Source organism: Heterodontus francisci, chromosome 11 (assembly GCF_036365525.1).
Source record: "Heterodontus francisci isolate sHetFra1 chromosome 11, sHetFra1.hap1, whole genome shotgun sequence".
Taxonomy (NCBI): Eukaryota; Metazoa; Chordata; class Chondrichthyes; order Heterodontiformes; family Heterodontidae; genus Heterodontus; species Heterodontus francisci.
Genome location: NC_090381.1, coordinates 111,498,406 through 111,515,673, shown reverse-complemented (window position 1 = coordinate 111,515,673; position 17,268 = coordinate 111,498,406). Strand labels below are relative to the sequence as shown.

Below are 17,268 nucleotides of genomic sequence, written 5' to 3'. Positions count from 1 at the left end.
AGCCTCTATCAGGGCACCTCTGAGCCTTCTCTTTTCTAGAGAAAGGAACCCCAGCCTGTTCAATCAATCTTAATTGTTATAATTTCTCAGTTCTGGTAATTATTTCCAGCTTGTGACAGGAGTATTGAAGAGTTAAATCTTGCCGTACAGTCAGTTGCGAGTGTTATTGCTTTGCACCGGCTTAAACAGAGAACCTTGACTGAATCTGACACTAAAGGTCAAGGAATAGACAGCCTCACCAATCGTAGCAAGCAGGATGGTACACTTTATAGGTCTTAATAGAACGGTGACTGAACCAAATGTGCAGCAACTACAACAAAAACAACTTTCATTCATATAGAGACTTGAAAGAGATCAGAGCAATTGCCACCTCTAATCTCATTCTAATTGCTCCCTTGGGTTCACGGAGCAGCGGAGCAGGCATGTTAACTCAGTGCCTTCCACAGGGAGTTGTTGACAAGGGAAAGGGAGCTTGCTACTTCATTCCAGGCAAATCAAACTCACAGAGGCTGTCCAGATTGTAGTTTTTAAAAGGGCAAATAGAGGCACCAACAAATTGCATTCATACAGGGTCTTTAACATAGTAAAACATCCCAAGGCACCTCACAGAAGTGTCATCAAAGCAAATCTGACCAACGAGACACATAACGAGATACTAGAAATAAAAACAGAAAGTGATGAAAATTCTCAGCAGGTCTGGCAGCATCTGTGGAAGCAGAGTTAACGTTTCAGGTCTGTGACCTTTCATCAGAACTGGCAGAGGCTAGAAAAGAATTCGGTTTTAAGCAAGTGAAGGGGGGGCGGGATTTGGTGGGGAAGAGAAAGAAAGGGAAGGTGTGTGATAGGGCAGAGGGCAGGACAGATTAAACAACAAAGCTGTCAGAGGACAAAGGCAAAGGGTGTGTTAATGCTTGTGGTGAAAGACAAAGTATTAGTGCAGAGAGAGTGTTAATGGCAGAGTAATGAACAGCTCTGTCCAAAAGCACCACATAAAAAACAGGCAAATGTTTAAATAAAATGAAAATAAAATAATAAAAAAATATATTTTTTTAAAAACTCTAGTCTGAAATTGTTGAACTCAATGTTGAGTCCACAAGGCTGTAGAGTGCCTCATTGAAAGATCAGGTGCTGCTCCTCAAGCTCGCATTGATGTTCACTGGAACACTGCAGCAGGCCCAGGACAGAAATGTGAGCATAAAAGCAGGGGGGAGTGTTGAAATGACAAGCAACCGGAAGCTCAGGGTCATGTTTTTGGACTGAGCAGAGGTGTTCTGCAAAGCGGTCACCCAGTCTGCGTTTGGTCTCCCCATTGTAGAGGTGACCTCCTTGTGAGCAGCGAATACAGTATACTACATTGAAGAAAGTGCAAGTAAATTGCTGTTTCACCTGGAAGGAGTGCTTGGGGCCTTGGATGGTGAGGAGAGAGGAGGTAAAAGGGCAGGTGTTACACCTCCTGTGATTGCATAGGAAGGTGTCCTGGGAAGGGAACAAGGTGTCAGGGGTAATGAAGGAGTGGACCAGGGTGTTGCGGAGCGAACAATCCCTTCGGAATGCTGACAGGGGAGAGAAAGGGAAAATGTGTTTGGTAGTGGCATCATGCTGGAGGTGGCAGAAATGGCAGAAGATGATCCTTTGGCTGTGGAGGCAGGTGGGGTGGAAAGTGAGGACAAGGGAAACCCTGTCGGAGTTCTGGGAGGGAGGGGAAGGGGTGAGGGTAGAAGTGTGGGAAATGGATCAGACACGGTTGAGGGCCCTGTCAACCACAGTGGGGGGGGAATTCTTAGTTGAGGAAAAAGGATGACATATCAGAAGCACTGTTGTGGAAGGCGTTGGAGATGAAGAAACTGGGAGAATGGGATGGAGTCCTTACAGGATGCAGGGTGTGTAGAAGTGTAGTCGAGGTAGCTGCGGGAGTTGGTGGGCTTATAATGAATATTAGTGGACAGCGCCAGAGGTGGAGACAGAGAAGTCAAGGAAGGGAAGTGTTGTAGATGGACCATGTAAAGTTGAAAGAAGGGTGGAAATTGGAAGCAAAATTGATGAAGTTTTCCAGTTCGGGGCGAGAGCAGGAAACGGCACCGATACAGTCATCAATGTATTGGAAAAAGAAGTGAGAGAAGGGAGCTTGAGTAGGACTGGAGCTAGGAAGAAATAAGTTCAGTGGGCAGGAACAGGCAGAAACGATGGGTCTATCAGGTCAGTCCTGTTTGTAGATTTTGGGAAGGAGGTAGATGTGGACTGTCCGGGGTTGCGGGACTTTGAGGTTGGAAGCTGTAGAGGGAAGATCTCGGGAGGAGATGAGGTCAGTGACAGTCCTGGAGACAGTAACTTGATGTTCAGTGGTGGGGTCATGGTCCAGGGGGAGGTAGGAAGAAGTGTCTGAGAGTTGGCGCTCAGCCTCTCCAAGGTAGAGGTCGGGACATCACTGAACTTATTTCTTCCTATCTTGACTCTATCTTCTCTCCCTGATCCAGTCTCTTCCCCCCTACATCCGTGACTCTTCTGACACCCTATGTCATTTTGACAATTTCTAGTTTCTTGGCCCTAACCGCCTCCTCTTCACTATGGATGTCCAATCTCTCTACACCTCCATCCCCCACCAGGATGGTCTGAGGGTTCTCCCCTTCTTCCTTGAACCAAGATCCAACCAGTCCCCATCCACCACCACCACCCTCCTCTGCCTGGCTGAACTTGTTCTTACATTGAAACACTTCTCTCTCAACTCCACTCACTTCCTTCAAATAAAAGGTGTTGCTGTGGGTACCCGCATGGGTCCTAGTTATGCCTGTCTTTTTGTGGGATATGTCAAATATTCCTTGTTCCAGTTCTATTCAAGCCCCGTCCTTCACCTCTTTTTCCGGTACATTGATGACTGTATCGGTGCCGCTTCCTGCTCTCGCCCCGAACTTGAAAATGTCATCAACTTTGCTTCCGATTTCCACCCTTCTCTCAACTTTACATGGTCTATCTCTGACACTTGCATTCCCTTCCTCGACTTCTCTGTCTCCATCTCTGAGGATAGATTGTCTCATAATATTCATTATAAACCCACTGACTCCCACGGCTACCTTGACTACCTTCTTTACACCCTATTTCCTATTTGGATTCCATCCCATTCTCCCAGTTTCTCCGTCTCCGATGCATCTGTTCTGATGATGCAACCTTTCACGACAGCGCTTCTGACATGTCTTCCTCAACCGAGGATTCCCCCCCCCACCCCCCCCCACCCCCCCCACTGTGGTTGATAGGGCCCTCAACGGTGTCCGGCCCATTTCCCACACCTCTACCCTCACCCCTTTCCCTCCCTCCCAGAACCGTGACAGTGTTCCCCTTGTCCTCACTTTCCACCCCACCAGCCTCCACATCCAAAGGATCATCCTTCGCCACTTCTGCCACCTCCAGCTTGATGCCACCACCAAACACATCTTTCCTTCCTCTCCCATGTCAGCATTCCGAAGGGACTGTTCCCTCCACAACACCCTGCTCCACTCCTCCATCATCCCTGACACCTCATTCCTTTCCTACGGCACCTTCCCGTGCAATCATAGGAGGTGTAATACCTGCCCTTTTACCTCCTCTCTCCTCACTATCCCAGGCCCCAAACACTCCTTTCAGGTGAAGCAGCGATTTACTTGTATTTTCTTCAATGTAGTATACTGTATTCGCTGTTCACAATGTGGTCTCCTCTACATTGGGGAGACCAAATGCAGATTGGGTGACCACTTTGCAGGTGACCTCTGCTCAGTCTGAAAATGTAATCCCAAACTTCCGGTTGCTGGCTATTTCAACACCCCCCCAACCCCGCCCCATTGCTGTCATGCCAACATTTCTGTCCTTGACCTGCTGCAGTGTTCCAGTGAGCAAGTTCGAGGAGCAACACCTCATCTTTCGATTAGGCACTCTACAGCCTTGCGGACTTAACACTGAGTTCAACATTTCGGAGCATAACTGGCCTTTTAAAAATATTTTTGTATTTTTTTTATGTGGTGCTTTTGGACAGAGCTGCTCATTATTCTGCCGTTAACACTCTCTCTGTACTAATGCTTTGTCTTTCACCACAAGCATTAACACGCTCTTTGCCTTTGTCCCATTATACCTTTGTTCTTTAATCTGTCCTGTCCTCTGCCCTATCATACACCTTCCCTTTTGCTCTCATCTCCACCAACAACACCCCACCACCCCCTTCACTTGTTTAAAACCTAATACCTTTCTCATCTTTGCCAGTTCTGATGAAGGGTCACTGACCTGAAGCGTTAACTCTGCTTCTCTCTCCACAGATGCCGACAGACCTGATGAGTATTTCCAGCACTTTCTGTTTTTATTTCAGATTTCCAGCATCTGCAGTATTTTGCTTCTATTTAAGATGATATTAGCACAGGTGATCAAAAGCTTGATCCAAGTTTTGAGAAGCAGCTTAAATAAGGAAAGAGAGGTAGAAAGACAGAGAGGTTTAGGGGGGCAATTCTAGAGTTTAGACCCTAGGCAGCTGAAGGCAGGCCACCAATGATGGACTGATTAAAATCGGGTCTGCGCAAAGGGCCAGAATTAAAGGAGCACAGATATCTTGGAGGGTTGAAGGACTGGAGGAGATAGAGAAGAGCGAGGTCATGGAGGAATTTGAACACAAGGATAAGAATCCTTGTTAGCCCACGTTGCCCCTTTTAATTGCTATCAACTTTAAAAAATAATTAAAGGTATTGGCTCGCGCGCATTTTATTTTTACACATTTGCCACGGGCGGGATTTATATCCAAGCAGGAGTTTATTTAACATGGAAAGCAGACCCCTCGGATGCGGGTGTATTTTCTCCAGCAACTCCCAGTTAATTCCGGACCCAAAGTTCTGTGTTTTGTCTCACGTGATTGTGAGCTTGCAACAAAAGGCCTTTTCATTATCATGAACTGAGATTACCCTCTGCTGGAGAGAAGCTGGCTGTCGCGTACAGCAGAAGAAAGACATTCAGGGCTTCCAGGCATTTCATTTCATTTTTCCACACGCCGCCCCCTGCAACAACGGCTCCCCCCTCGCACCACCCGCGCCCCCCACCCCCCAACATTTTCTATCTCTTTGAAGGAGGTGGATGAAGTCATGTGAAATCCTTCAGTGTAGTGATGTAACAGAAATAAAGCCGTGGCTTTCAGTTGGTGCTCTGTCACTGGTTGGCATGCATTGCAACAAGAGAAAGGGGTGTTTAAATCTTTTAGGGAAATTGGTTTTTAACACTTCTGTTGAGACAAGTTTTAGCAACTGATTGTAGAGCACAGAAGGAGGCCATTTGGCCCATCATGCCTGGAAAAGACCTATAAAAGAGCTTCAAAATAACAAAGCTATATAGAGATTGTCTAATTCTTTGACAGTGTTAGCTAATTAGTCTCACTCCCCCACTGCTCTTTCCCCAGAGCCCTGCAGTCTTTCCTTTTCAAGCATTTATTCAATCCCCTTTTGAAAGTTACTATTGAATCTGCTTCCACCGCCCTTTCAGGCAGCACATTCCAGATCACAACAGCTCGCTGCGTAAAAAAAAACTCCTCTTCTTCCTCTCAGTTCTTTTGCTGTAATATGTATGAAATCTGTGTCCTCTGGTTGCTTGCCCTCCTGCCTGTGGAAATGTTATCCAGTCAGGCAATGCCTCGTTTTTAATATTCTAATCCTTGTTTTCAAATTCCTCAAAGGCCTTTCCTCTCCCTATCACTGTCACCTCCTCCAGCCAGACAATCCTTTGAGATCTCTGCGCTCCTTCAATTCTGGCCTCTTGAGCATCCCTGATTTTAATCGCTCCACCATTAGTGGCAGTGCCTTCAGCTGCCTGGGCCCTAAGCTCTGGAATTCACTCCCTAAACCTCACCGCCCTCTTGATCTCTCTCTCCTCCTTTAAGATGCATCTTAAAACTACCTCTTTAACCCAGCTTTTGGTTATGTGTCCTAATATCTCCTTATGTGGCTTGGTGTCAAATTTTGTTTGATAATCACTCCTGTGAAGCACGTTGGGACGTTTTACGATGTTAAATTTGCTACATAAATGCAAGTTGTTGGTGGTACTGAAACAGTTTTGCCTGATCTACTTTGAAAGGTGAGAATACACAGTTTTTGATAAAATATGATGATAAAGCTTTCCTCTTCCCAATTCTGAAATGGAGGGAAGTTATGACTCATCCAACACTGCAAATCAGACAAGCAGTCTGACCGCAAAGGGATAGTGGAGGGTTTGGGGAGGTGATAGAGATTTAGACACAGGCGTCATCTTTATACCAGCAGAAGCTGACATCATGCCTACAGATAATGTAGCTTTTAGATGAGGAAGAGATAGGGACCAAGGATGGATCCTTGCAGATCTTGGGAGGAGAAGGGAAGAGATATAAAAGAAAAACTTGTGTTTAGATGGAGCCTTTCATGACCTCAGGACATCTCAAAGCCTGAGAAGTACTGTTTGAAGTGTGGTCACTGTTGTAATGCAGGGAAGCCACTGCTGGAGATACTCAGGCTAGATTCATAGGTAATAGTGGAGCCAAGAGAGGGCAGTTCCTAAGAGTTGGAGGATAGAAGAGAAGAGTTGGAAGAGGATGGCGTTGAGGCAATGCTGATGAACACTATCGAGAAATTTAGGAAAATGAGAAAGGATAAAATGCCACAGTCACAAATGGATTTCAATGTAGGCAAATGTGAGGTCATCAACTTTGAACCTAAAAAGGATAGTACAGGAAACTTTCTAAATGGTGAAAACTAGAAACAGTAGAGGTCCAAAGAGACTTTGGGGTCCAGGTGCACAGATAATTAAAATGTCATGAACAGGTAGAGAAAATAATCAAAAATGCTAATGGAATGCTGACCTTTATGTCTCCAAGACTAGAATCCAAGAGGGTAGAGGTCATGCTTCAGCTGCACAAAGCCCTGGTTAGACCACACCTGGAGTTACTGGGAGCAGTTCTGGGCACCACACCTTAGGAAGGATATATTGGCCCTGGAGGGAGAGCAGTGCAAATTCAGAATGAAGCCTGGACTCCAAGGGTTAAATTACGAGCTTGTACAAGGGTTGTATTCCTTGGAATTTAGCAAGTTATGGAGTGATTTGCTCGAAGTTTGCAAGATATTAAGGGAAACTGATAGGGTAGATTGGGAGAAACTATTTATGCCAGTGGGGAGTCTAGGCCTAGGGGATATTGTCTAAAAATTAGAGCCAGACCATTCAGGAATGAAATTAGTAAACACTTCAACACACAAATGGTGCTGGGAGTTTGGAACTCTCTTCCACAAACAGCAATTGATGCTCAATCAATTGTTAATTTTAAATCTGAGATTGATAGATTTTTGTTAACCAAAGGGCAGGGAATAGAGGGATACACTAATGATTTAGATGAGGAAAGACAGGATAAGGCTCGAGAGGAACATAAATGCCAGCATGGACTGGTTGACCGTATGTCCTATGTAATCCAGAGGTATTAAGGGATATGATGAAAAGCTGGGTATATGGAGTTAGATGACAGATCAGCCATGATTTCATTGAATGGCAGAACAGACTCGAGGGGCTAAATGGCCTACTCCTGTTCCTATGATCCTAATTTCACAGGATGTTGCTTGTGGCCTTGGTCAAAGCTGTGTTGATATTTTGAGAAGGGGTGAAGCATGGAACTCCTGAGTGATGTCCTGGAGCTCAGATGATTGACCTCCAACAACTACAACTATCTTCCTTTGTGCTAGGTATGGCTCCAACCAGTGGAGAGTTTTCTCCCTGATTCCTGACTTCAGTTTTGCTAGGGCTCCTTGATGCCATACTCGGTCAAATGCTGCCCTAATGTCAAGGGCAGTCACTCTCACCTCACCTCAGGAATTTAGCTCTTTTACCCATCTTTGGACCAAGGCTGTAATGAGGTCAGGAGCTGAGTGGCCCTGGCGGAACACAAAATAAGCGTCACTGAGCAGGTTATTGCAAAGCAAGTGCCGCTTGATAACGCTGTTGATGACACCTTCCATCACTTTTCTGATGACTGAGAGTAGACTAATGGGGCAGTAATTGGTTAAATTGGATTTGACATTTTTTTTGTGTACAGGACATATCTGAGCATTTTTCCACATTGCCGGCTAGATGCCAGTGTTGTAGCTGTGCTGGAACAGCTTGGCTAGGGACGCAGCAAGTTCTGGAGCACAGGCCTTCAGTACGACAGCGGGAATATTGTCAGGGCCTATAGCCTTTGAGGTATCCAGTGCGTTCAGCCATTTCTTGATATCATGTGGAATGAATTGAATTGTCTGAAAACTAGGATTCATTAAGGGTGGGACCACAGGAGGAGGCCATGATGGATCATCCACTCGGCACTTCTGGCTGAAGATTGTTGCAAATGCTTCAGCCTTATCTTTTGCACTGATGTGCTAGGCTCCCCCCTCATTGAGGATGGGGATATTTGTGGAGCCTCCTCCTCCTGTTAGTTGTTTAATTGTCCACCACCATTCACAACTGGATGTGGCAGGACTGCAGAACGTAGATCTGATCCACTGGTGGTGGGATATCCTAGCTGTGTCTACAGCATGTTGCCTCTGTTGGTTCGCATGCATGTAGTCCTGTGTTGTAGTTTCACCAAGTTTACACCTCAGTTTTAGGTATGCCAGCTGCTGCTCCTGGCATGCTCTTCTGCACTCCTCGTTGAACCAGGATTAATCCCCTGGCTTGATGGTAATGGTAGAGTTAGGGATATAACAGGCCATGAGGTTACAGATTGTGCTTGGATACAATTCTGCTGCTGATGATGACTCACACTGCCTCATGGATGCTCAGTATTGAGCTGTAAAAGTCGATCCCATTTAGCATGGTGATAGTGCCACACAACACGATGGAGGGTGTCTTCAGTGTGAAGACAGGACTTAGTCTCCACAAGGACAGTGCAGTGGGCATATACTAATACTGTCATGTCTAGATGCATCTGCAACAGGCAGATTGGTGAGGACTAGGTCAAGTAGATTTGTCTCTCCTGTTGGTTCTCTCACATAGCTGAAATTATGTAGTTACCTATTAATTAAATAACTTAAGTAACGATGGCAGGACAGGTGTTGCGTTACAGCTGTGGAATGTGATATCTCCTGGACGCCAACACGTCTGCAGAATGTGTAATGAAAACAGAAAGTGCTGGAAATACTCAGCAGGCCAGGCAGCATCTGTGGAGAGAGAAGCAGAGTTAATGTTTCAGGACTGTGACCCTTCATCAGGTCATCAGTGTTCTCATGAAAGATCACAGACCTGAAACATATGAACATACAAACATATGAATTAGGAGCAGGAGTAGGCCATTCGGCCCCTCGAGCCTGCTCCGCCATTCAATATGATCATGGCTGATCATCCACTTCAATGCCTTTTCCCCACACTATCCTCATATCCCCTTATGCCATTTGTATTTAGAAATCTGTCAAACTCTGCTTTAAACATACTCAATGACTGAGCTTCCACAGCCCTCTGGGGTAGAGAATTCCAAAGATTCACAACCCACTGAGTAAAGAAATTTGTCCTCATCTCGGTCCTAAGTGACTTCCACCTTATTTTGAAATTGTGTCCCCTGGGTCTAAACTCCCCAAACAGGGGAAACGTCTTAGCTGCATCTACCCTGTCTATCCATTTAAGTATTTTCCAAGGAGAGTTCCAAAGACTCACGACCCTCAGAGAAAAGAATGTCTCCTCATCTTTGTCTTAAATGGGTGACCCCTTATTTTTAAACAATGACACCTAGTTTTAGACTCTCCCACAAGGGGAAACATCCTTTCCACACCCACCCTGTCAAGACCTCTCAGAATCTTATATGTTTCAATCAAGTCGCCTCTTACTCTCCTAAACTCCAGCAGATACCAGCATAGACTGTCCAACCTTCCTCACAAGACAACCCGCCCATTCCAGGTATTAGTCCAGTAAACTTTCTCTGAACTGTTTCCAATGGATTTACATCATTCCTTAAATAAGGAGACCAATACTGTACACAGTACTCCAGATGTGGTCTCACCAATGCCCGGTATAACTGAAGCATAACCTCCCTACTTTTGTATTCAATTTCCCTCCCAATAAATGATTACATTCTATTAGGTTTCCTAATTACTTGCTGTACCTGCATATTAACCTTTTGCAATTCATGCACTAGGATACCCAAATCCCAATGTATCACAGAGCTCAGCAATCTCTCACCATTTAGATAATATGCTGCTTTTTTATTCTTCCTGCCAAAATGGACAATGTCACACTTTCCCACATTATACTCCATTTACCAGATCTTTGCCAACTCACATAACCTATCTATATCCCTTTGTAGTCTCCTAATGTCCTCTTCACATTTACTTTCCTACCTATCTTTGTGTCATCAGCAAATTTAGCAACCATACCTTCAGTCCCTTCATCTAAATCATTCATATAAATTGTAAAACGTTGAGGCCCAGCATTGATCCCTGTGGCACACCACTTGTTACATCTTGCCAACCAGAAAATGACCCATTTATGCCTCCAAACATTAACTCTGCTTCTCTCTCCACAGATGCTGCCTGACCTGCTGAGTATTTCCATCACTTTCTGTTTTTATTTCAAATTTCCAGCATCTGCAGTATTTTGCTTTTATTGCAGAAAGTGAAAGCAGCTGGAGGAATTCCGGATCAGGATTATTGATCTGGAAGCTGAACTGCAGACACTGCGCAACATCAGGGAAGGGGAGAGATACTGGGACACTTTGTAGCAAAAGACGATCACACCCCTGAGAATAAGTCGTCTGTTTTGGTCAGCGGTAAGGGGCAGGACGGTGTGACCATGGGCTGAATTTTACCAGACCCTCAACACCGAGGTCCCACCACCGCTGGTAATATGCGATGGGCCCTTCTCGACCCCCAGTGTCGAGGAGGGTCCGCCGCATATTACCGGCGGTGGTGGGACCTCGGTGCAGCACCCCCCCTGCCACTTGGCGGTGGGGTCTTCATCTAAATATTTAAATGAACAATAATGAGATTTAAATTAACTTGCCTACAGGCAGCGGCCATCCCACACTGATTTTACAGCCACGCCTTTGGAACGGAATCCTGAGAACCTGGTGGAAAGCGGGGGAGGAATAAAATTTTCAGGGCGGGAGGGGTGGGGGAGCGGGGAAAACAATTTTTATTGGCTGTGGGGATGGTGGGAAGGGGTTGACGGTCAAAGGGAACAAATTTCGGAGGGGTAGTTCAGGATACGAATAAATGTTTATTATGGGGGGAGAGGGCAATTAATATATAAATTACCCATTGTGGGGGGGGGGGGAGATGGAATTTAGAGTTGAAATTAAAATTTATTTTCATTTCCCGGAGATTGGGACCTTTAAATTTAAAAATGTTACTGAAGGACTTTAAGCACTATAAAAATGGTGCTGGCGTCTGCTGCTCCGCCCCTTCTATTTAAATCAGTCCCCATGCGTAATAGCTGTGCGGCGGCACTTCTGTTAGGAAAGCCGCTGAGTTCAAAGCCCGCCATTGCAGCGCATGAATAAAATCCAGCCCCATGAGTGAGGCAGGTAAAGGGGCCAAGCAGATAACAATGGAGAAGCCTCAGTCTTTGCAACTGTTAAACTGGTTTGAGGTGCTTGGAACCTGTGCGGATGAATGCAAGGTCTGCAGGGTGGATGAGCAGACTGGCCATGGCACCATGGTTCAGGAAGCCGTTCAAACAGTGGGAGCAAAAAGGAAAGTAGTGGTAGTAGGGGACAGTATAGTGAGGGGGATTGACACTATTCTCTGCAACAAAGAGCGAGAGTCCAGATGGCTGTGTTGCCTGCCCAATGCCAGGGTGCGGGACATCTGCTCAGTGCTGGAGAGGAACTTACAGTGGGAGGGGGAGGATCCAGTCATCATGGTCCATGTAGGTACCAACGACATAGGCAGAACAAGGAAAGAGGTTCTGCATAGTCAGAATGAGGAGCTAGGTACCAAATTAGGAAGCAGAACCTCAAAGGTAATAACCTCTGGATTATTACCTGAGCCAAGTGCAAATTGGCATAGGGCAAATAAGATTAGAGAAATTAATGCGTGGCTTAAAGACTGGTGTGGTAGAAGTGGGTTCTGGTTCGTGGGGCACTGGCACCAGTACTGGGGAAAGTTGGGGCTATACCACTGGATCGGGTCTACCCCTGAAATGTGCTGGGACGAGTGTTCTAACGAGCCGCATAACTAGGGAAGTAAAGAGGGTTTTAAACTAAATAGTGGGGGCAAGGGATCAAATTTGGGAAGATGTGGTAAATCAAAGAGCAGAGATAAAGCAAGAGAGAAAGGTATTAATATGGGAAGTGATAAACATACCATGTTCCATGACAGGAAGGGACAGAGTACAAATCTAAGAGTAAATCAGCAGATAAGGCTAGAGGTTACAAAAATAATAAAAGGACAAAACTAAAGGCTCTGTATCTGAACGCACATAGCATTCAAAACAAAACAAATGAACTAATAGCGCAAATAGAAATAAATAAGTACGATCTGATAGCCATCACAGAGAGATGGCTGCAGGATGACATAGATTGGGACCTATTTAGGAAGGATACTTGTGGGAGCGGTGTACAGTAATCACACGATAGGACGGGGTATAAAGGAAGAAATAATGGGAGCTTGTCAGAAAGGTACTGCAATAACCATAGGGGATTTTAAACTACATATAGACTGGAAAAATCAGATGGGCAAAGGTACCCTAGATGAAGAGCTCATAGAATGTTTTTGGGCTAGTTTCTTAGAACAGCACGTTCTGAAGCCAACCAGAGAGCAGGCTATACTAGACCTGTGTTGAGACCAAGGTGGAAGGGTTGCACTGTCTTTCTCTATTTCCACTTCTCCACAGGTTACAACATACATTTAAATGTTTACCCAGTTACTGATATGACCAATTGTATACTCTATTTTTATTTCAGAATAAAATACACCAACCAGGTTTCTTTAATAAACAACAAAATTATTAATTTATTATAAAACAAAACTTAGTCAATAAAGATGCAAAGCTTTAACACAGTTTGAAATATGTCAGTAAATATATATATAATTGCCTTCTAAATATCCAACACACACACACACACAGGTTAAAGGAAAAATAAAAAACTTTTCTCTGCAGAGATCTTTTTACAAAAAATACAAAAAAGAATACTTTGGCCAGATTCTTCCTAACTCTTGAAGGAAAAGGAGAAGATTTGGGATGATATCGGTTGTCCCTTTATTGTGGTGTCCCAAATACGTGTAGACGGCTGTCACAGTGATCTTTCTGGAGCAGTTCTTTTCAGGCGGTGTTGAGGATTAATCTGACAGACTTTCCAGGAGAAAATGTGGCATTATATGTTTCAGCTATCACTCTGGTATCACGGGGTTTTCCAGAGAGGTAGATAAATGATGAACTGATGTCTTCTCTCTTGGTAGGCTGACCTCCAACTGACTCAAAACAGCATTTAAAGTGAAACCAACTCCTGACCACCATAAATCTTGACATGTCACTTCTCTGTAAACAACTCCCATAGTCAAAAGGCATCTGCTGTTTACCTAGCTGAAGACATGTGACTTTCAGTAAGTGTTTTTAAACAAAGTCCTTCCAGTGACTTTAAAAAAAAACAAAGTCCAGCATCTATGGAATCACTTCAGTCCTCCAAAGGAATCCATCTCTACAATCTTCAACCACGAGTCCTCAAAAAATATTTAAAAAAAGAAGCACCTGCATAATACCTGGTATTGTGCAACGAGATAGGATTAATTAATAACCTCAGAGTGAAGGTGCCCCTCGACAGCAGTGGTCATAATATGATTGAATTTTATATTCGGTATGAGGGAGGGAAGAGTGAGTCTAAGACTAGTATTTTAAACTTAAATAAGGGCAATAACGAGGGCATGATAGCAGAGCTAGCTAAAGTGAACTGGTAAATTAGGTTACGGGATAGGTCAATAGAGATACAGTGGCAGACATTTAAGGGGATATATCAGAATACACAGAATAGATCAATTCCAACGACTCACAGAATCACAGAATCGTTACAGTGCAGAAGAAGACCATTCAGCCCATCATATCCGCACTGGCTCTCTGAAAGAGCAATTCCCTCCGTTCCATTCCCCTGCCTTGTCCCCATAACCTGCACATTCTTCCTTTTCATAAAATTGTCTAATTCCCTTTTGAATGCTTCAATGGAATCTGCCTCCACCACGTTCTCAGGCAGTGCGTTCCAGACCTTAACCACTCACTGCATGAAAAGGTTTTTCCTCATGTCACTTTTGCTTCTTTTACCAAATACCTTAAATCTGTTGCATCTTGTTCTCGATCCTTTCATGAGTGGGAACAGTTTCTCTCTACCTACTCTGTCCAGACCCCTCCAGAAAAATTCCAAAAAGAGGACCCACCATCCGTGGTTAACTAAAAAAGTTAAAGATAGTATCAAACTTAAAGAGAAAGCATATTATTGCACAAAGCTGGATGGCAGGTCAGAACATTGGACAGAATATAAAAACAGCAAAGAACGGCTAAAAGATTAATAAGGAGGGAAAAAATAGAGTACAAGAGAAAGCTAGCTAGAGATATAAAAACAGATAGTAAGAGTTTCTGCAGGTATTTAAAAATGAAAAGAGCTAATAAAATGAACATTGGTCCTATAGGAAGTAAGTCTAGGGAGTGAATAATAGAAAATTAAGAGATGGCAGATGAATTGAGCACGTATTTTGCATCGGGCTTCCTTATAGAGGATACAAGTAACATCCCAGAAAAAGTTGTAAATCAGGAAATGGAAGGGAGGGAGGAACTTAAGAAAATTACAATCACTGGGGAAGTGGTACTGAGCAAATTGTTGGAGCTGTGGGCTGACAAGTCCCCGGGTCCTGATGGACTTCATCCTAGGGTCTTAAAAGAAGTGGCTAGTGAGATAGTCGATACGTTGGTTTTAATTTTCCAGAATACCCTAGCTTTGAGGAAGGTTCCATTTAGATTGGAAAATAGCGAATATAACTCCTTTATTCAAAAAGGGAGGGAGGCAGAAAGCAAGAAACTACAGGCCAGTTACCTTGAATCTGTCTTAGGGAAAATGTTAGAAACTATTATTGAAGACGTTATAGCAGGGCATTTAGAAAAATTCAAGGTGATCAGGCAGAGTCAACATGGTTTTGTGAAAGGAAAATCATGTTTAACCATTTTATTGGAGTTCTATGAAGAAGTAACATGTGCTGTGGATAAAGGGGAACCAGTGGATGTACTGTACTTAGAGTTCCAGAAGGCATTTGATAAGGTGGCACATCAAAGGTTATTGCAGAAAATAAAAGCTCATGGTGTAGGTGGTAACATATTGGCAGGGATAGAAGATTGGTTAGCTAACAGGAAACAGAGAGTAGGCATAAATGGGTCTTTTCCTGGTTGGCAAGTTGTAACGCGTGGTGTGCCACAGGGATCAGTGCTGGGGCCTCAACCTTTTACAATTTATATAAATGACTTGGATAAAGGGACCGAAAGTATGGTTGCTAAATTTGCTGATGACACAAAGATATGTAGGAAAGTAAGTTGTGAAGTGGACATAAGGAGGATACAAAGGGATATAGATAGGTTAAGTGAGTGGGCAAAAATCTGGCAAATGGAGTATAAAATGTGAAATTGTCCATTTTGGCAGGAAGAATAAAAAAAAAGCATATTATCTAAATGGTGAGAGATTGCACAGCTCTGAGATGCAGAGGGATCTGGGTGTCCTAGTGCATGAATTGCAAAAGGTTAGTATGCAGGTACAGCAAGTAATTAGGAAAGCTAATAGAATGTTATTGTTTATTGTGAGCGGAATTGAATACAAAAGTAGGGAGGTTATGCTTCAATTATATAGGGCCTTGGTGAGACCACATCTGAAGAATTGTGTACAATGTTGGTCTCCTTATTTAAGGAAGGATGTAAATGCATTGGAAGCAGTTCAGAGAAGGTTTACTAGACTAACACCCGGAATTGGTGGGTTGTCTTATGATGAAAGGTTGGACAGGCTAGGCTTGTATTGGCTGGAGTTTAGAAGAGTAAGAGGCCACTTGATTGAAACATAAGATTCTCAGGGGTCTTGAGAGGGTGGATATGGAAAGGATGTTTTCTCTTGTGGGAGAATCTAGAACTAGGGGTAACTGTTTAAAAATAAAGGGTCACCCACTTCAGACAGAGATGAGGAGAAATTTTTGCTCTCTGTGGGTCTTTGGAACTCTCTTCCTCAAAAAGCGATGGAAGGGGAGTCTTTGAATATTTTAAAGGCAGAGGTAGATAGATTATTGATAAGCAAGAGGGTGAAAGGTTATTGGGGTAGGCGGGAATGTGGAGTTGAAGTTACAAACCAATCAGCCATGATCTTGTTGAATGGCGGAGCAGGCTCGAGGGGCCGAGTGGCCTACTCCTGCTCCTAATTTGTATGTTCTGAATTACAACCTGTAACAGTTCTTTTATTTTAATATTTTAGGAACACACTTTAATTTATGAACTTGATTAACATCCACTTTGCACTAACAGTAACAAGTATAGAAGGTATTGCAGCAGAAATTAACTGACAGAATTAGTGTAGAATAGGTGTAAGCCTTGACTCAATGGTCATGCTTTCCCCTCCCATTCAGAAGGTCATGGGTCCAAGTCCCACACCATAGCACAAAGTCCAGGCTGGCACTTCCACTGCAGTCCTGAAGGAGCTCTGCACTGCCGGAAGTACCACTTTTCAGATAGCATGTCAAATTGAGGCATGTCTGCCTACAGAGATGGAAGTATAGCAGATTCTGTAATATTATTCAAAGAAAAGCAGGTGAGTTCTCTTTAGTATCCTGGGCAATATTTATCCCGCATGGTTAGCTGGTCACTATCACATTGCTGTTTGTGGGATCTTGCTGTGTGTAAATTGGCTGCCATGTTTCCTACCTGACGACAGTGTCTACATTTCAAGCACTGTGGGATGTCCTGAGATCATGAAAGATGTTTTTTCAACTGGTCTGTCTGGAGATTTTTCTGAATGTGTGAATGTCTTTCGACATTCAGGGCAGTCCGTCTGTCCAAATTCGAGCTTCAACTTTCTTCCTGGGCCTAACACTGGTGTAATGATCAGTTCCATGTTATTGGAACTGCCTGATTTAATATTCCATTGAAGAGCAGAATATATTCACAGCTGTTTTTTTCAATATTGGGCTGTTATTTGCTTGCCCATTTTTGAATCTGTTTGTCAGCTTTGGTGACTGTTTCCAGAATGATCTTCGATGCGGTAAAGGATGTTCCGTTAATAAAATTAATATCACAGCTCCTTCACTGATTGAATGAGTGTGGGCATTGCCTGGTCAGGCTGTT

The 17,268-nt window shown here is 43.9% G+C and overlaps 1 protein-coding gene across 8 annotated transcripts in view; it reads right to left on the bottom strand.

Moving 5' to 3' along the window:
* Positions 1–17,268, bottom strand: part of LOC137375470 (5-hydroxytryptamine receptor 3A-like) — a 90,808-nt gene that overhangs the window by 34,671 nt on the left and 38,869 nt on the right. Inside the window, exon 9 of one of the 8 annotated variants that reach the window (XM_068042759.1) lies at positions 12,953–13,493. The exons of 5 other annotated variants lie outside the window; for them this stretch is intronic. In XM_068042759.1, the coding sequence (XP_067898860.1) occupies positions 13,237–13,493 (257 nt within the window). In that variant the 3' untranslated portion in view covers positions 12,953–13,236. Of the gene's footprint in view, positions 1–12,952; positions 13,674–17,268 lie in introns of those variants that run through there. 2 more of the 8 variants (XM_068042763.1, XM_068042769.1) reach the window with 2 other exon arrangements.